We start from the raw sequence: 20,176 nt of genomic DNA on the forward strand, positions 1-20,176 counted from the left end.
GTACTTTCTGGTGACCTAGATTAAATGTTAATGCATGAATTAGCTCTGGATCTAACAACATAAAACCCTGAATAAACCTAAATAACCTTAAACTTATGAAAGAAACTGTACTATCTTCTACTACTGCATCACTATTGCTGCCACATCCTTCTTCAGTAAGTATAAAAAGGACAGTCATTACAGGAGATTTTTGGCTCTACACCTTCCTTTCTTAAGGAAGTTTGTTCTGTCAAAGGTTTTCCCTTTTCTACTTCTTCCTTTCACATGGCAGAATAATGGAAAATAAAATTGAGAGGGTCCTCAGTAGCACTGATGTACTATCCATTGATCTCCTTGTAGTAAATATACCCTCTGCAAATTTATGTGCTTTCACTGTTGAATGTATAACAATAAATAAATATGTTAGGCAAAAATATTTCTGTGACCAAAATTTCTTGAATTCTCATCAACAATAAGATCACTAACCATTATTATTTTGAGAGATGAGATTTTTGTCTATTAATTTGATTTACATCAACCAGTTCTTGTTTACTTCAATTTTCTTTCTAAATCACAGACAGACATACAGGTTGTGAATTAGGGTATAACTTGTACACAAAAACCCCCAGAACTGGACACGGTGCTTCACACCTATATAAGAAACCTTTTGGATATACTATATTCTATATCAACTGCTAAATGCTAAGGATAGTTTGTATAGCTCTCTACAGTGACTAATACTCAGTTTTGAGTCCTTTCCTGCCAGTTAAAATGATTTTAGCTGGTGAAAGTACTAGTACCAGCTACTCTAAGCTGGTGTACACTGCATCATCTGTGTGTGTTTGAAATAGGTCACTTCAATTCATGTTACTCAGTGTCATTTATCAAATCCTATCAACTATCTCTGTAATTTTGATCAGAAAAATTGCTAAAACTACAAAATCTAGAGAGCTTTATTAAGAACAACAGTAACCCCTACTGGATTGTGACTGTCTCCCTGGAAACCCAGGAGAAAAAAACCACCTTGCACTGCTTCGTGAAAAAGGCACAGTCCACATAACTGTGATGAAGAACGAGTTATTTCTCTGCTTGCAATAAATTTCCGTGTCATCATTTCCTGGATTAAATTGGAAATCCTGCTGAATTTACACTCAAGCTTGCTGAAAGACATCTGTTCCTTGCAAGCTCAAATTCAGAGCATTTTTTTTGTATTTACAGATAAGTTATGAAACCAGGCGTATGCCAGCCAGTTTTTTCTATGTTAAAATTACAAGTACTAGAATGTATTTCTTTATATGCTTGAAAATAAAGGGACTTCACATATGAGTAATAATATAAACAAATTACCACAATCTGCTGAATGCATGTCCTAAACTCATCCGAGTACTGTTGGAGCACATCAGAGTGTGTGTGGAGCTGTAGGGAGGAGAAATCGGAGCAGAGGTAGCACAAGCTATTGTAACAGAAACCTCACGGGCTCGTTAAACAGCATCTACATCAGCATCACAAATTCAGCACTCCAGCCCTTTCTGCACATGTAGCATTTCTGACAAATGAAGAATATGTTAGCTGAGCTATTTTCAGTGACATTTTACTCTCCTGTCAGAAAAGTTCAAGCACTGTTTCTGCAAGTTTTTTTCAAGACTATCATCTCAAAATAAGATCTCCCTGTTTGTCCCTGGAAATTGGAATCAGAGAGTTCCTCTGGGCTACCACAGAACTTTTTAGTATGTTGAAAAGCTAAACATAAAGGGACTAATAGCAAAAGGGAAAACCTGAATGAAACACTGTCAACAAATATAACCTTAATAATAATCTGCTTGGTGATAAATATTGAGTATTTGATTTTATGCATGATTTGTTTCCTAGGAGTTCTACCTTTGCTTATCAATGTGAAGTAATCACGTTTGTAACCACAAAGTTGATAGATAAAAGTAATCTGAATTAGGGATGATTAAATAATATAGGGAAGAGGAAACATATTCTAGATAGATGGTGCTACAGAGATCTCAATTTGAGAAATTACAAAGAAAGCAAAGACTTGGGAATTTCAGGAGTTCTTACAAGTAAGTATTTATATTTTCTCTCATATATCTTTTCACATTGAAAATTGTTTCTTCTGCATTTTGTTCAATTTGCCTTAAAAAGAAAACAAGTGTAATTTTCCAAAAGGCGTTCAAGAACTTTTTTAAATGAAGCCCCTTTAAGCTACTTTAAGAGAAGAACCCCAGATTGCAGACACTTTGGAGAATCTTGACCACTCAGCACCAGTTTTTGTTAACTTGCTGCTAATGGTCACAGTAGGTGTGCTGCAACATGAATTATGTCTTATGTGCTTCTCAGAGGAATTCCCCACTCCCTTTAGGCACTTAGGTCCCCTTTTCAATCTGTGGGAAAAAAAAAGCCCCTAAGCTAGCCAACAGAATGTTGGACAGGAGAGATGGTGTGTCTTGGATTTTACTCCTCTTCTGTCTCTACTAATTTTACATTATGTAAATATATTTATACATGTATGTGTGTGTATGCAAAATGCTTCTGTGTACATGTAAAATAAAAATTCTTGTCTTCTAATATTTAAGAATTCTTAGTCCTCTCCAGGCTAACTAAAGTACCCACCTCTGCAAAGATGGAACTAGAAAATCAGTAGGGTAAAAACCCTGACTGAAATGTATTTAAATGTGTAACTATCTGTAGGATTCAGTTATTGCTTGTTCATGAGCTATTAATGAGAATTAATGAAGACTACCTGAAGAAGAAAACTGTTATTGCAATAGCTTCTTCTTTTTTTTTTTCCATCTTCAGAAGCAGCTTAAATTACTCAAATGCTCCAATGTGGTGTCAGTTCATGACTGCTTACAGCATTCTGGTAATAAATGCTACTTTTTTCTTATTTTGTTATTTCACTACCATTACTTGATGAAATATACAGTGAATTATGTTGAAATGTCTATTTGACTTTTGATAATGACCATTTGGCAAAGGAGTTCTTTATTGTATACATGCCCATGACATCACACAAAGCTACCCTGGGCTATGGTGCAGAAGGGAACTTCTACTGGAACAAAAGGAACACCTGAAGCAGATTGTGGCCAGATACTACGACAGTTCAGATCTGTGATAAAACTTAGGACAGATCAATCTACCATGTGCAAAGCCAAACATCCTTCTGTGTTAGCTGTTCTAAGAACTAGCAAAAAATAATAGCAAACAATTTAGACACAAAACTAAGTTATCAGCTATTGCTCCTGGGACAACCCCAAAAAATTGTTCCTCCTAATAAAATTTTGGCCATCTGTATTAGCTAAATATGAGAAGATGAATGGCCATTCTTCCCTTGGATTTCCATGAGGTTACAATAGAAACAATTTCATTAAAAGAAGTTGAAGGAATAAAAGTTTGTCAACTGAATGCTTTTTTGTACCACCCTGGTTTTCACCTATTTTCTCTGTTCCAGCAGCATTTTTCCTTAATAGTTCCATCAGTAATAACAGTGCCTTTATATTTCACTATGTAAATATGTATTTGAAGACTTTAAAACACAGTCTGATCTGGTAATGAAGAAGATGAAAATACATTCCTGTTAAATTTAGAATTGGCACCTAACTTGAAAATTAATACCACATATATTCAAACAAAAAAAGCTATCAAATTATGTCTGTAATAACAAAAAGAATTGAAGCACAATCTCTTATATTCACTGGCCAAATTTCTTTCTAAGTAAATCAATCAGGCCAACTAAATGGACCTTGCTTTTTCATTATTCTATCATGCAAATTCATAGCCCAACCATCAATTTGGGGTAAAATGAATAAAACTACTTTTAGTAAAGACCTCAATATCTGTAAGGATTTATAGTAATAAAATAAACAGAGTGAACATATAACATGTATAAGCAATCTGGTGAATATTTTATTGGGGTTTTCCTCAAGAATATTTTTAAATTAGGAAACCAAACTTCAATCAGAAAGTTACAGCTGTTTCTTGCACATCTAACATTTCTATAACAGTGAAACATTCTAGAACACAAGATTTCTAGCATTTTCATTACCGTATGTACTGAAATATTGCTAATTTATTCAGATGCTTTCATGCATAGTTACTAGAAACACAAATCTGTTTTTCTGCTAGTCTACCATCAGATAGGAAAAGCTATCTAGTGAATACTTTGAAAAATGTAAGTAATTGCAAATATTAAATTATTAACTATGCCACAGATATGCTGTCTAAAGTACTGGTTTAATTTCCTTAATAGTTTGCTTTTTCTATTTAGGCTAACATTGGGAATGCAAAGACTGATTTCAAGCTTTGCCTACGCAACAGATGACTTCTGGCATAGCAAGGTTTTCCAAGGATGTGACAACACATAAATTGTAACACAGTTGAGAAAGTGAAAGTCCTTTTTAAGGACATACTTATACTGCAAACCTGTATTCTTCTTCTAAAGGCTTGGTGGGGTTTTTTTCAATGTGGGAGAGAAGTGCTGTTAGGTTTATTGTGTTGGGATAAAGCATCACTTTTCTGCTACTGCTGTATTGACTTGGGAAGCTAACAGAGTACACTTACTTCTGTATCACCAAAGGACCCTCAGCTCCCACGTGGTTTGCCTCTTTTCTGAGTTAAGTACCTAATAAATGCTGCACTCTCCAAATGTTCTGCTTTCTATCTATCTCTCCTGGTTTTTTATTGGGCTTTTATTGTTTGATTTCATGCCAAGGTCTTTTCCCCTTGTAAGCAGCATATTTGCAAAAAAAAAAAAAAAAAAGGGATTATTAAGTTATGAGCTTGATCTGGTCATTATTAAATCAGCAGGCACTGAATTAAATTCAATCTTCTATTATATTCCACAAGAACCTCACAGTGGAAGCACCTTCACTGCAAATATTGTAAGATAGGAGAGCACTTGTTAACAAAATGTTTCTATTTATAGCAACAGGAAGAAATTGAGCTGAACCTATAAAAATGACCAGAAGATAATGGACAGATTCAGTCAGGAATTGTTCCTATCCATAGCATTGTGACTTCCAGTGCTGACCCCTTATGAAGAGATATCTCTGTTTCCTTCACAAGCTTCTCCCTTACACTTTCTCTTATGGAATATGAATGTCATTTGGAAGCTTGAAACCAAAACATTTTTCTTACCAAATGCTATTTTCCTTCATCATATGCTGAGAATGAATGGTTCTTCTTGAAAATTCAGCTGCTAAAGAGAAAGAAAAAGTGCATATCAAATTTTCATTCTGTCCACTTTGACAAAGGCTCTTTTCCACATTAAGGCTTAAAGAGAAATAAAGATGCTAAACCTCAAAATATTGGTGCAGTCAGACTGATTTCTCTACCTGTGCAGATTCATGATACTCTTTTTAATGGATTTCTTGAGAAAATGAGGCAAAAAAGAAATTATGCAGATGCAGAAGGACTGGAGTATACCACAGGGAAAATGCTAGAAGAATAATGAGAGTTGAGATCCTAGTGCAGTCATATTTTAAATAATTTGCCATGCCTGTTTTCAGTGACATCTCAGTCAACAACAGAATGCGGGTCTGAACAGACTGCTCTACTTGCTGCCATGTCACTGGGGACTGTCACCAGTGCTTAAAAAGTAAATTACCCAGAGTGAAAAGATTTAAAGCAGTTATTGCAAAACTTCAAACTACTTTCTGGATGTCAGAATTACAGGCAATATTATGGCTTGGAAAAATAAATATTATCTAGTAAAATAAAAATTCTCTAATTTAAAGCTACCTTGGTTAAAGGAGGTTTTGGGGAATTTTTTTACCTGGCAACATCACTTATCCAAAGTGTTTTAATAAAATATATTAAAACTATGTTAATTCCTTGTGCTATTTTTCTAAGAAAATTATGAGATTGCTACAACTAAAACTAGCTTTAACAAAGCAGCTAAACCTTGGAAAAATGATCCTTTCTGCTTCTTAGCTGTGCAGCCTTTCATGAAGATTTACCCAATACTTTATAGTCTGGATGTTTTTCAGCAACAACTATGTCACACAGAACTTAGGGGATTTATGTATACAAAACACACTTTAGAGGTATTTAGAAAGACATGTGTTTTATCAAAGAATGAATGAATAAGCTGCTCTGGAAATAGTCAATTGGAAATAGTCAATTGGAATCTCAGGTGTCAAAGCAGAGTAGGATTACAAAATGTGCTTCAGAAGAAAGTTGAAACTAATTATTTTTTAGGTGTTTCGTTTTTAACCACGTTCTGGAGTAGTATGGGAGCTACTTCTATGTGTTGTCTGAGTACCACTGTTAATTATTTTGTAAAAGAAAAGCAAAACAAATTTCAAGCACTGTTTATGGAAGGGAATTTAAGATCAAATAATGCATTGTACAAAACACCAAAGCATTCACTGTTGGTCAAACACTGTAGGGGAACATCATCCAACACAACACTGACACATGCTAAATGTTACATCCTAATAAATACACATGTAAGCAAATGACAAAAATTATTTTTAAGTAGCTGTCACCAGATCTCTAATAAATTTCTATTACATTGACTAAGATACAAAAATAATAGTAATAATAATCTTTAGAATAATATGTGTAGTAACAGTAACAACAGTTACACTTGCTCACTATACAAATACTTGCTCCATTGGTGAGAGACTGCAATTAAAGTTGTTGCCTGTCCTTACACAGCTCTACAAATGCAAGGCCGTTACATTAACACATCACGGATAATTGCTTTTACTGTAGTTAAGTTACTTTTAAGTATCTGTTAACAAAACTCAGGAAATTGCCCAAGAAATGGCTTGGTTTGCACATATTTTATCTATTGTATTACAGGAGCATCTTAAGCAAGGATGATGCTCTACTGCTCTTGGCACTGTACAGGTAAGTTGATAATCTCCAGGATAATGGATACAACAAAGCACACTGCGCAGCTACTGTAAATTCTAGCTTCTTACATAACCTATCTGGTGTATACCAAGTGTGAAGGGTTTGCATAGTGGCAACAGTAACAGCTCTTCACACCGGGGTTTTCACACTATCCTTAAAATATGGGCAGTTAATATTCAGACGGGCAGCCTGCTTTGTAAGAATTGACAAATTTAATTAATATGCTGTTAACCGGATATTGCTCATACATTTAAATTACAGCAGGAAAATATGCTATCACTTATTCCACATTAACTGCAAAATATACTGATTTACAAAACAATAGTTGTACTTAATATCCATTCTTTTTTTACTTTTAAGGGTAAATGCATATAAGTACATAAAAAAATCACTGTTAAACAAATCCAATTTAAAGCAGTAGGAAATGAATCAAAAGCAAATTGTGCTACTTGCTTTGTCTGAAGTCGCAAGATGAGAAATACTTTTGAATAATACCAATGCCCAAAATAGATTATATTTCTTCTGATACTTTAGAGACTATTTTATATTTGAGCTCTTACCAAATGTGTACATCTATGAGAAAACTGTCACTTTCGAAAGCAAAAGGAATTAGCCAGCAATTCATAAAATTTGAGAGATGCTCAAGAGCTTCAAGTAACAGTGACCATGGAAAAAGCTCCATAGATAAACTGATATATATCAAGTCACATCACACTTTTACAGCTGGTGTATTTTTTTTTATTAAAAAACCATAAATATATTAGAAAAACTGCACTAATTATTGGCAGCCACTTCAAGGTTCTTGCTAACCTTTCTATATGTGGTCAGAGTTGCATCTTAAATTAAGCATTCTGAAGGGCTCTTTTGCATGCTTTATCTATTTACAAGAAAATGCATTCCAAGCAAGTAGCAAGCAACATACCATACTGAAGTGCACCTGTTAAATGCATTAATATAAATGTAAAGTTCCATCAAGTTACTGGAAGTAGATCGCTACAGAACCTCACAAGTACCAAGACCTTAAAAAGGAAACAGCAATCTAATAAATGCTGTAGTGATGCATAAGCCTAGAGCTTCCTGACCGCACGATTGAGCTGCATTTAATTTAGTTCAGGACACATAAGTATGGTTTTTTTATAATAAGCCATTCCATTCAGGTAAAATGTTCTTTAGCTTACAGACTCCACAATTTAATTTCATTGTTTTTTTTTTTTTTAATTTGATAGAGAAGACCTTATGAAAATTCTATTAGCTTGTACCTTCCCAGGAAGGCAGACCCTAGCATCTGTCTTGACATTATGCAGGTGCTTTCAGAGAGCAGTCTGAGGGGTTTGTGCCAAGTGAAACTGCTCCTGTTGTTTAATTCTCAGTGTAATTAAGCTCAGTGTAATTCTCCTAGCATATATCACAAAGTTGTCAAACATTTACGGCTCTAAGCTACACATTTGTATAAACTTTTATTCATATTACTACTGCAGGGTTATTACTTCAGAGATTATAGCACTATTCACATTCTTAGATGTCCATACTTTTCTCATTGAACAGCAAACACGACAGTTCTTGTAAGACTGTTTATTGAATTTAACAGTTCAGACTGAGTTTAGATGGAGTTTAGATGCAGTTTGTATAAAAAAATTCTGTCAAGTCACGTAAACTGCAATCAAGAATAACTACAAAATAGTAAGAGACTTACTGAGATCATAAATTTCCTAACATGTAAAACTATACAGTATTTGTGCATGCTTGCTATTTGATTTCCTTCTGAAGAGATGTTAAAAGGAGTTTGTTTGGTTTTTAAAATCTCAAGATAGTCTATGAAATGTAATCATCACATCTCAATTCAGATATACAAGATCAAAACTGGCACAGAGGAACATAACATTTTTTTTTCTCAAAAAGTTGAGGCAGCTTTTGTTGAATGGCGTCTGCATCAGTAAACATTTTATAAACTCTGGTGGCTTTGGATCATCAGAGAGAATCCATTTTTTTCTTTTGACATCTTGAAAAAAAATTTCCCACAAGTGCAGACAGGTAAAGAGGAAAATAAGTAGCAGCTTGTTTCCTACACACAGCTGAACGCCATGCTCAGCAGTTCAGTGTCTCAAAACAAAAATTAACTTGACATCACAGGGAGGCATATCCCCCTCATGTTACAAGCATGTCTGAGACTTTTCAAGGGAGATGGAAGCAAGCACAAGGGTAAAGCATAAGTCTACTTTTCATGCATAGGTACTTTGCACTGCCCTGCATCTGGGGCATTTTGTCAGACATCCGAGTTGGAGCTGAGGTTTGTTAACCTGGGGTCTGCATTGATCTCATATCTGTAGTGGTAGCCCTCCATGTGATCCCTACAGGCATCTCTGATGTTGTGCATCCACTTTTTGATTCCTTTTCGGTTCAAGTACAAAACTAGGAGGAATATGGCCCCAATGAGAGCCAAGACTATCCCCAGGAAGACGTATGAAGTCTGAAGCTGGGAGGGCAGGTCTATGGGCACGGAGCAGTTCAGGTCTGAGCCATTGATCTTCAGCAGGGCTTTGCCCAACATCTTGTCAGGGGAGGCACAGGTCAGGGCTTCTTTGCCCTCCACCTGGTCGCTTTCTTTAAGCCAGGCCACCAGGTCCTCGATGGCACAGTCACAGACCCAGGAGTTGTGGCGCAGGACGATGTGCCGGAGCGCGGGCAGGCTGCGGAACTGGGCCAGGGTGCTGTTCCACAGCACGCCCAGGGAGTTATCGCTGAGGTTGAGGCTCTGCAGCTGGCCCAGTCCCTGGAAAGAGACATTTCGCAGGCCCACCAGGGAGTTGTTGCTGAGGTCCAGCTGCCGCAGGGCCGGCAGGGCGGTGAACATGCCGGCGGGCAGCAGCAGCAGCCCGTTGTCCGCCAGCTCCAGTCGGCTGAGGTTGCGCAGGGCCCCGGACTGCAGCAGGGCGGCCAGGCTGAGCAGGACGCCGTGGTCGCGCAGGGCCCCGCGGAGGACCAGCTCCTCCAGCGGGCTGCCGCCCTCCCCGAAGGCCTGCGGGCTGAAGGAGACCAGCGCGTTGCCGCTGAGGTCCAGCTGCCGCAGGGCGGGCAGGGCGAGGGAGCCGGCCTCCACGGTCCGCAGGTGGTTGCCACTGAGGTTGAGGGAAGCGAGGTCGGGCAGGCGCTGGGCGGGGAAGGCGCCGGCCGGCAGGTCGGTCAGGGGGTTGCCGGTGATGAAGAGGCTGCGCACGTAGGGCGGCAGGTCGGGGGGCACCGCCGTCAGGTTCCTGTTCACGCACTTCACTGTCCTGGCCGGCTCCGAGCACTCGCAGAGGGCCGGGCAGCCGCCGGGCTGCGCCGAGCCGCAGCCCAGCAGGACGGGCAGCAGCAGCCCCAGGCAGAGCGCGCCGCGCCCCGGCATCGCGCCCGGCCCGGCCCCGCACGCAACTTTTCCCTTCGGGCGCCTCCGGCTCCGGGCGGCGCGACGAGGCGGGGGCCGGCTCCGGGCAGCCCTTTCTTCGGGGGCAGGCGTTTCCCCTCGGGGGCTGGCTCCGCTCCGCTTCCCGCAGCGAGACCTGCGGCAGAGGAGGGAAGGGAGACGGCAGCGGCGGGGCGGCGCGGTTCCTCTTGCCCGCGCCCACCCGCCCTCCCTCGGCCCGCGTCTCGTCCCGCGTCTCGTCCCCCGCCCCCGATAATACGCGGCTCTCCCGGGTGGCCCCGGCCCCGCGGCAGAGCGGGAGAACACGCGGAGGAACAAGTTTTCGCCCACTTCCAGCTCACGCCGCCACCTTCCCACTCGGCCGTCGACTCCACCGGCGTAGCTCGGAGAGGAAGAGGAGGGTCTGACCCGCCACCGCCCACCGTGTCCCGCCGCTCCCCACCTGCCCTCCCTGACCCGGGGCTCTTCCCCTCCGCTCCGCGCCGCGGCCGCTACAAACTCCCGCCCCCAAAACCCACCGCGGAGCGCAGCGGAGCCGAGCCCGGTCCCGGACCCCGTCCCTCACCTCCCGCCCCGCGTACAGAACAAACTCCGCCGCAGCTCGCCGCCGTCTGCCCCCAGCCCAGCCGCCAACTCCGCGCCCACCCTCGCCGCGCCTGGCCCTGCCTCCGCTGGCAGGAGAAACCAAGCGCCGCCCGGCCAGGGGGAGCCGCCGCCCGCGCCCCGCCCGGCTCCCGCCCGCCGCCCCCGCGCTCCAGCTCGGCCGCCGCCGCTGCCTGGCCCGGGAGCCCGCGGGCGGCTCCGCTCGGCGTCCCGTGCCCCGCGGCCCCCGGCCCAGGTGGTGCTGCCGGAGACTCACCTTGCCGCCGAGCGGGGCCGCGCCATGTGGAGCCGCGCCATGCGGAGCCGCGCCGTGCGGGGCTTCAGCTCGGCTCGCCGGGCGCGGAGCGGGTCCCGCCCGCCTCTGGAAGGGAGAGCCCCGCGCTCCGCTCCCCGCCCCGCAGCGCCGAACTTGTGCCTGCTCCGCCGCGGCTGCTGGGCGCCGTTGCCCGCGGTTTCCACGATGGGCGCGCTCAGGCCGGCGGCAGGATGGGGAATCCCGGCGGGTTTCGGGCGCCGGGGTGCCGTGCCGGCTGCTGGCGGCCACTGCCCCCGCCCGCCTACCCAGGGATCGTGTTTCGGGAGAGGAGGGAACAACAACAGCCACAAAATACACCGAGTGAGCTCCAAAGCTAAAGCAAAAAAAAAAAAAAAACAAACAAAAAACCCAAAAAACCAAACAAAAAAAAAAAACCCAAACAAATCCCAAACCAAAATAACATCAAAACTACACTTAAACCCACCGGGAACTTTAGAGGTCCTGAAATATATAATAGTAGTGATTTTTAAGAAAAGAAATGAACCTGCAAATCGACAATTCAAGACTGAGATTTAAACTTTATTATGGTGAGGAAAAGCCTGTAAGTGCCTGTCTGCGTGTAAAATGTTTAGCAGCTTCAGTCGCTGTGGCTGTCCCAGAACCGTACTGGCAGGGCTGAACAACCCGGGTGTTACAAAGTCTGGTTTGCAACCGAGTAACTCCCTTACCTTATCCTACAGTGGGGGTATTTGAGGAAGTCGTGAATGGTGTGAGCTGCCATGTGGGCTGCATTTGGCCACTGGTCCCTAGAAAGTGATTCAGACCATTAAATAACACCTAATTAACACAAAAGATTCACCAGTGTATACAAATAACTAGTTTCAGCAATGTGAAACAGAAAGTTTTGAGGCAATGACTCCTTTGGGCTTTCCTTATCCTTCTGTTGACTGCCTAGACAAGATTTCCTTCTCCCTGTATGTCAGAGTTACACTCCTTCTGCTCTCCTGATAAGCTATGTTCCTTTTTTTGGTAGAGTCAGCAGGAATCTCAGAGCTGCCAAAAGCCGTAGGGGAAATGAAGAGATGAATCCAGTATGAAGTCTTGATAAAATCAGCCCCAGAATCTGGAGAATAATGAATTAAAACACCAGTTTCTGTCAGATTGTTCTCTCTCTAGCCTGACAGTGGTGTTACAGTGCAGCAAAGTCTGGGGCTGGGGTGACAGGCAAGGGCTGTCCAGCTGATAGAGCAGCAAGACATGAAGCTTATGGAGAAAAGAAAATATGCGGTGGCTGAAGTAATAGTGATACAAATGAGATCTTGGACTCACAAGCAGTTCCAGAACTTTGGGAAGTTATTGCTTTAATGTTGAGTTAGAAAAGCAGTGGCACTACACTGCAGGAGATTTTAGTTGGTTGAGAGGTTGTTGACATGCCTCTTAGTATAGTGCTCAGAAAAATAGATAGGTAAAGATATTTTGCATTTTGGAAGAGAAAGACTTGTTCTCCTAATCTATGAAAATTCTTTGAAAAAGTCAAAGAAACACCCCCATCCCCGAATTGTCCAACTGGACTACAGTAAAATTCAGTGATCAATAACTAGTTTCCAAAAGGAGATGGCTTTTAAAAATATGTAACTGAATATATTATCAGAAGTAAATAATAGAAAAAAATACTAAATCAGCATAAACGTAATCACCTTTAATAAAATATTTAGATACAATGTAATTTTGAATTAAATAATACAATTAAGAGCAATTACACTGATCTGGTCATTGTCCTGACCATAGTTTTCCTAGCAGTTCAGGCTCTTCCTGACTGTCTAGATGGGACTGTGCCTCTGGTCCTTCACAGCAGGTTAGCTCTTTGGGCAGGGGAGATAGTTTCTTTCCATCTCTGTGGAGTGCTCACTGACAGGTGCTTGAATGTGCTGCAGTAATGCAAATAATAGATAACAAGCATTTTCCTATTCTTTCCTATTATTCCAGTAGCAAATTGTACCTGCTAAACCTGCTTAAGCTTGCAAGAGGAAGAAAATAACTTGTAATCTGATTTATTTTCTTCTTGTTTAAATAAAACAACTTTTCTTAGAGGCATACTCTGAAAAAAAATATGGTACTTTCTGGTGAATTCATCTATACTAAGTGGATTTCCTGGATGTGTTTGTAATATATACTCGGAAAATAAAAAAAAAAACAGCCTTGATATTTCAGATCAGTTATGATTGATTCATTTGTGAATTTGCATTGCACAGACCACAGTTTTTTGCATAAAGGTTATGCAAAACTTCTGCCTGAGTTAAAGTATAGGATTTAAAAATAGATTGTCTTGGCTAAAGGACGCAACCTGGAAGCTAATTTACCATTAGGAAACTGTTCCTGTGGCTGATATTTCCAGGAGTTGACTGAGAAGCTCATGTTAAACAGTGTGGGGGTTGAGACAATGCTTCAGTCTGCTGCTCCAGGCTGAGGCTGGATGATGTGCTGGCTATCTGGAATCATGAAGGAAACCTCTGATCATCCTTCTCTAAAGGGTTAAAGCTTGCTTCATATGACAGTGATGAGATCTGCTTGCTTTTGAAAATCAGTACTCCAGTAATTCACCTTCCACCTACCTAAGGGACTGCGGAGAGTCATGGGGACAACCTCTGATAACTGCATTACTTGACCATTTTGGTGTTGCTATTCCCCTTCTAAGGCTCTCAGCTTAGAAAGGAATAAAGTATCATTTGTAGATGCTCATGTGACTCCACTGTTCTTAGGAAAATCTGAAAGATTATTTTAGATACTGAAATTCAAGGCTGTTGATTAAGCTCATTGAGATGGATCCCATCCTAAATTCTTCTCAATACCCCCTTCGACAGATACTAAACAATGCTGAATACCCTTTTTGAGTGGCCTGACTGCAGCTGATGTCCAAGGAGTTGGAATAACTTGGGGTAGGACTCCATGCAATAGTGGTCATCTTTATTTTATTTTTTATTTTTTTTATCAATGGGGACATTTTTGTTTCATCTGTGAAATGTTTCTACATTGCCTCAACATTGCATGATGATACTCAGCACTTCATAGGAAGTGACCTTGGAAGGGTATTTATAATGTGCTAAAGATAATAAACGAAGTGAGCAATTGTACAGAGACCAGAATTCTTTTCTTCTACCAAAAATATCTTCCCACAAAAGTGGGAGAACAAGCTGCAAGTTCCATCTGCTTCCTCACATAGAGAGATCCAGCAGGTCCTCCAAGGGACTCCTCTTGAGGCTTGGCTTCCTTTGAACAAACACCATCAGAATCCTTAAGATTGTGTCATAAAACTACTTAAGTAACCAAATGTTGCCTTGAATCCTTGTTTGAATTTTATTTAGCATTCACATGTTCACAACCATAAACATTCAGGCTCCAGTTTTCTTTTTAGGTGCACTTAAATTCATGTGATAGTTTTTGATTGAAGCTATGGAGAAGACAATCTTCAAGGAATCGATATTTGCATTTTCTTGTATGTTTTCAATTTTTTTATATTGAAAAAATTTAGTACAAAGAATGTTGATTTTTAATATTGTGAAAACATAAAGTTTGCCAGAACTAACAGAAAAAATTATTTTAGCTGAAAGTAACCTTTTTTGGGGGTCCTTAAATATGTTAATTGGTTATCAGTGCACTGTTTTAATTTCTGAAGACTCCTGCATGCTTAGCTGGGAATAGAAGGGACCATAGGAAACAAAGTGCCCCCATCTGAATGTAAGCAATGCTGAACCCTGCTGAAACTGAAGATGGACTCTTTAGCTGCTCCCTAGGTTTCATGGTAGTGTTTTATTGTTAAAACCTTTTACTCAAATGAGAAAGAAGCAATGGTGACTTCCTCCAGTAAAACCAGCTACCAGACCTGGAGTCATGAATGTACTAGGAAAAAAGATTGGGGAAGAGGACTTGCTGTATTCCAGATGCTGTATTCCAGGTAAGCACTGTGTGCTTATTCCTCTGCCTGTACTCCAGCTCAGCGTGTTCTGACACGTAGAGTATCTGCAATATGATCCAAGCTGAATAACTGCTTACAAGATCATCACAATATAACTGAGAATTTAACATGCTTAAACAGGTCAGGGTAAATTTTCAATCATGCTTTTATCCTTTCTTTGCTCAGGAACAATACATGTCTTACTTTTAATCTATCTTTGATGGACTCCTATATGGATTTTAAAATGGTAATTTCTTTTTCATTTTTCTAATTTTAAGTATGCAAGTTTAGTTCTTAGACCTAGGCTACTTTCCAAATAAATTCTACTTAGAGTAAATCACTACAGTGAGTAAAACTCTTCCTTCTACAAAATAAGCTTTCTGATTTTAGTCCTTCTTGAATGACATGGTTTCTGATTACTCCTTATTACTCTGATTCACAATGCAGGGTGGATAATATGAGTAGGCTTCAGCTAGAAATCTTGGGTATTTGTGTCCTTTTGGGATATCAATCTAGATGTCTGAAGGCAAACCTAGGAAATTGGCTGAGCAGATTATTTGTTGGATTAATATTGCTCTGGGCCATGGTGACCTGCCTTGCTACACACAGTCACTCCCAGCTGAGGCTTTACTCAAAATCCCGTTTTTTTAGCCAACTGGCAACATTGTCTTCATTACAGTGTGTAAGGAAGGCACCACGTTGTATTGACGTGCTGGGTTCCAGTTTTTCTAGAGGACTTTTAAAGGATGGCATAGGTTGGGGCCGTCCCTGAGCTGTAGTGGAGAAAGGAAGGGAGAGCTGAAATACACTGCTTTCTTCTTTGTCTCTGAGAAGCAGAAACCCAGATCTGCAGGGAATTTGGGCCAATGTGTTCCTCACACTTCTCTCGACAGTCCCACTCGTTCCTCACTCTGCAGGCAGTGCTGTGCCAAGGTTTTTCATCCCCTCGTGGTGCCAGGGGTGTTTCCCAGTTTGCCCTTTCTTCCCTGGCAAGTAAGAGTGGCTGACTCCAGGGTTGTGGGAGCTCTAACCACAGAGGACTGCAAGTTGGGAGTATTTCCATGGAAAGCCTTTTTCATTAAAACATTTTCATATGTTGAAACTGAAAGTCTTCATAGGGAAGAGTTGAATTTTATGAATTCCCCATTAAACAAAACAAAACAAAACCCCAACCCAAAAAGACATATAAAAGGCTCAGCAGATTTGAGAACATATGGGGTTTGATTCTCCCCTGTCTTACACATTGTGTTGTTTATGATCTGACAAAGCAGACTTGAAATGCAACCTCTCTGCCTGGGTAGGATTCTCCTTCACAAGTATGATTGAGTACACAATATTAAAAAGCTTGGTGAATCAGTCCCCTGCTTCTTTTCCTTTATGATTGTTGATAATTTGTTACCTGCATTTGTCTGCTGTGGCACATGTAGGTTTATAGAATCCTCTTCTACTGAACTCTTTGTTTTTCTTTACCTTCCCATCCTTCTCCATCTTTAGCTCAAGACTTTGCACCTTTCTGGGTTACTACATCTGAAATGTTTTAAAAGGAATGCATTCTTGGGGATTGCATTCACCCAATGAGGGTAGGAGGAACAAGGAATACAGTAATTTTTTTTTGTGGAGATGGCATAGTCTGTCAACAAAGGAGGAAGATGATACCTTCCTTCCCCTTTAGTATCAATGACTACACCTGAAATACTGCATTCCATTCTGGCATCCTATGACTGGAAAAAATGGCAAGACATAGAAAAGAAAGAAAAGAAAGAGAAGAAAGAAAAGAAAGAAAAGAAAGAGAAGAAAGAAAAGAAAGAAAAGAAAGGAAGAAAAGAAAGAGAAAGAAAAAGAAAGAAAGAAAGAAAGAAAGAAAGAAAGAAAGAAAGAAAGAAAGAAAGAAAGAAAGAAAGAAAGAAAGAAAGAAAGAAAGAAAGAAAGAAAGAAAGAAAGAAAGAGAAGAAGGAAGGAGCAGTAAAAGTGATTTGGAGGTTAGATGTATGCTGACTTATATGGAAAGACTAAAATAAATTTTAAAAGCTTAGGCTAAGACTTGCCCAAGGAAAAAGGCAACAGAAGATATCTCTGTTTCAAAACAGGCTAAAATTGAGTGAAGAGAGGAGCTAGTTGTAGTACTTCAAGATGGGTAGAGGTGATTGGATGACATTCAGGAAACAAAAATACATGCTTAGTATAAAAAAATAAACTTGCCTACACTACAGAATTCTGCCCTTAGTACACTGAATTAGTGGTAGTTTACTGTACCTTTTTATAGAAAGTACATCAGAATTCATAGTAAGTTCCCTGTGCTACAATGAGCTAAATGAACTGGTGAACACATGGCTCTAATATATGCTTATATTTCTGTCATGCCTGAAAAGAGTCCCAAATATCACAATGGCCAGTGGGTGTACGTGAATCTGTCTGTGTGAAAGGCAACTCTTATTTTTTTCTGACTGCTTCTTGTAACTTTGGAAATCTCATTCCCTTAGTTCATGGCTGTGAACACTTACAGATTTTGTGCAATTTCTGGCTATTACTTCAGACCAAGTACCTCTCACTAGAGTCCAATCTTTATATACCTTGGAAGTTCTATATCTATCTGTCAGTCCACTATGGTAACAGATGAAAAGGTAAAAGGGAACTAATGTGGTAAAATGAGTGTTTTTAAAGAATGCATTCTTAATTTTTACTTTCTCTGTTTTTGTGATGTCATAGCCAAGAACCACAAGATCCTCTGCAATTATATGTAGAACATATAACTGTAGTCTGTTCTGGCACTGTTTTTCCAATAAAATTAAAGTCTGGATCAAAAGACATCAGCTTTCTTTGGCCAAATTTGCATGCTTAAAAATATGCTAGCTTTAATGATTTAGTGCAATAGTGAAGCATGATACATGTCATCACCAGCTAGCCATGGAAAGTTAATGTCACTGGGCTGAACTATTTTAGTATCTTTTATGGGTAATGCAATGTATTTTACATTACAAGTCTGTTGTAATTATCAGCTCAAAGTTGTATAAGGTTTGAGGTCTACCCCCTTAGGTTTCTTATTTCTGAATGTAAACTGGAAAGAATTTCAGTTCCAGAAAAAGAGCCAAACTCTTGCTATGGCATTATAGCAAAAGTCTGCCTAGTCCAGCATATTGTTTCTTATTGTGGCCAGCACACATTGCTGAAGAAAGACATTAAATTCTGTTCAAACATGAACTCTTCAACATTTTTTCCCAAACTCCGCTGATTTGTGGCTGAGGGACTTTTGAATCAGAGCTTAAAAATCTTCAGTACTATGAACATGAGTACTGTTGGCCAATTCTTTTCACTTGGAAGATTTTACAATGAAAAGGTTCTCTGTTGAAATATTCTTTTGTTTCAACCTAAAGTTCGAAAACAAAATCATGCATCCTTAGTATTTTGAAAGTGTTTTTTAAAAAGAGTAAAATAGATACAAGTTTACACCATCCCTTTTCATTTTCTAGCTCTGAAAGATTTCAGTCATAGGATGTCAAAAGAATGGGAAAAATGTAAGTGAAGCTGTGGTCTTAATTAGTCTGTTTACATTCTGTGACAAAACAGAGAGAGAGAGAGACGAGAATAAAGGGGATAAAATTCTAAAATATCAAAATTTAAAATTAATGGTATTGAACATAAGGAGAAATAGAAAACATTTTATTTTTTAGATCTATTTCTGGTCCATCTTTCCATACAATACTATTAATAAGTGACAAGAAAAAGTATTTGAACATTTTTCTGGGAGAAATTCTATTTTTAACCAATTTTAGTAATGACTTTCTCTAGCCATCTGAATATGTCAATTAAAATATTTATTAAGAAATTCAAGATTTCCTGCCTTTAAAATTCAGTAGATAATATAATGTTAAACACATTAATTTTAAATTTCCATATATTTGTAATACACTTCAGAACCATTGTGCATACTTGATGTTATTGAATAAACTGTTGGAAATGCACTTGCACAATATACATCCTGCAAAATCCTTCTGAAAATTTTGTTGGATTTTTTTTTTGTTTCATTAGGGCCTCCCTGTGCCATATTCAGAGCAAAATGCCCTATAGGGTGTAAAATGGCTTTCTGAAGCTCCTTCCCTTCTCTGGGTGCAGACGGCCTCTACAGAAAATGGGGCATGGATGTAGAACATTTTGAAAGGAATACTAGTTTGAGAGTGAGCCATATATACCTGCAATTTATTGCATGGATATTGAGGGTGGCAGAAACTTACTGAGACTGCTCTGACTCACATGTGGGACAGCACAGTCACAGCCTACAGCACAAACTTAGACTCTCAGTCCCCATATTCTTTTTTCTACAATTCATACCCACAAAAGGGTAAGGTAAAAGAAGTAATTGGAAAAAGCAGTTTCCAGTTGTGTGTAACCTCCAGGCATTATGGACACACAGATATAGAGGTTCCCCTAAGTGGAAGAAATGTGTCACTGGAAACACAGAATAGTGGGGAAAAGATGGCAGCATCACAGCCTGCAATGGAGGCGATGCACAATAACATATCAAAGGTGTTCTTGCTGAGGATTTCCTGCTTGAAGAGATTTATGACATGAAATTAGGTCCAGGATGGCAAGAGCTGTTTTTTTTATGACTAGGTTAAAATATTCTGAAGTTTGGGATGCTAATATAAAGTATATAAACATGACACTTGAAAATTAATGTGCTACTGGGGAAAATGGCTGGGAAGCAGTTGTTAAGATAGTTAAATCATCTTCAGGTCTCACTGAAAAAAAAATGCTGAACTTTTCAGTGCTGTATATGCTTTATTATTTCTCATATAGATGTTGCTGATGGTAGTTTTTTACCATAATTGACAATTGATCACACTGGGCATGGAGGTCATGCTGCATTTAAGCTGGACAAAATGATACTAAGCCATAAGTTCTTTCTTGAATGGAAATCAGTTTCAGTATTTAATAGTAATTTTAATGTGAAAAAGAAAGTTTTTAGTATTTGCAATACTACAGGGGCATTACTTGTTACTTTTATATATTCCTATTCAAATGAATGGGAGATGAAGAACACTTTGGCATTTTTGAGGCTGCAAGTAAAACTTTTTTTCTTTTTTCTTTTTTTTTAATTTACTATTCTACAGTGACAGAAAAG

The 20,176-nt window shown here is 39.9% G+C and overlaps 1 protein-coding gene across 2 annotated transcripts; it reads right to left on the reverse strand.

Annotated features, from left to right (window-relative positions):
- Positions 1–6,281: 6,281 nt before the first annotated feature.
- On the reverse strand, positions 6,282–11,641 carry TPBG (trophoblast glycoprotein). Of its 2 annotated transcripts, none has more exons than XM_071444072.1 (2): positions 11,106–11,641; positions 6,282–10,382 (listed from the first exon to the last, which is right to left on the reverse strand). In XM_071444072.1, the coding sequence occupies exons 1-2, from the start codon at positions 11,144–11,146 to the stop codon at positions 9,107–9,109; spliced, it is 1,317 nt and encodes a 438-aa protein (XP_071300173.1). In that variant the 5' UTR covers positions 11,147–11,641; the 3' UTR covers positions 6,282–9,106. The 2 variants fall into 2 exon arrangements, with proteins under 2 accessions (XP_071300173.1, XP_071300179.1); XM_071444078.1 differs by lacking the exon at positions 11,106–11,641 and adding an exon at positions 10,812–10,972.
- Positions 11,642–20,176: the final 8,535 nt, after the last annotated feature.

This window comes from Agelaius tricolor, unplaced genomic scaffold (genome assembly GCF_023055355.1).
Source record: "Agelaius tricolor isolate 1412-34295 unplaced genomic scaffold, bAgeTri1.0.p SCAF_1, whole genome shotgun sequence".
NCBI classification, from domain to species: domain Eukaryota; kingdom Metazoa; phylum Chordata; class Aves; order Passeriformes; family Icteridae; genus Agelaius; species Agelaius tricolor.

Coding starts and splice junctions, on each gene's coding strand:
- TPBG (XM_071444072.1), bottom strand. CDS start 11,146: ATGGCGCGGCTCCACATGGCGCGGCCCCGCTCGGCGGCAAG. Junction 10,383..11,105: donor CGGCCCCGCTCGGCGGCAAG/GTGAGTCTCCGG, acceptor CCTCTGCCGCAG/GTCTCGCTGCGGGAAGCGGA.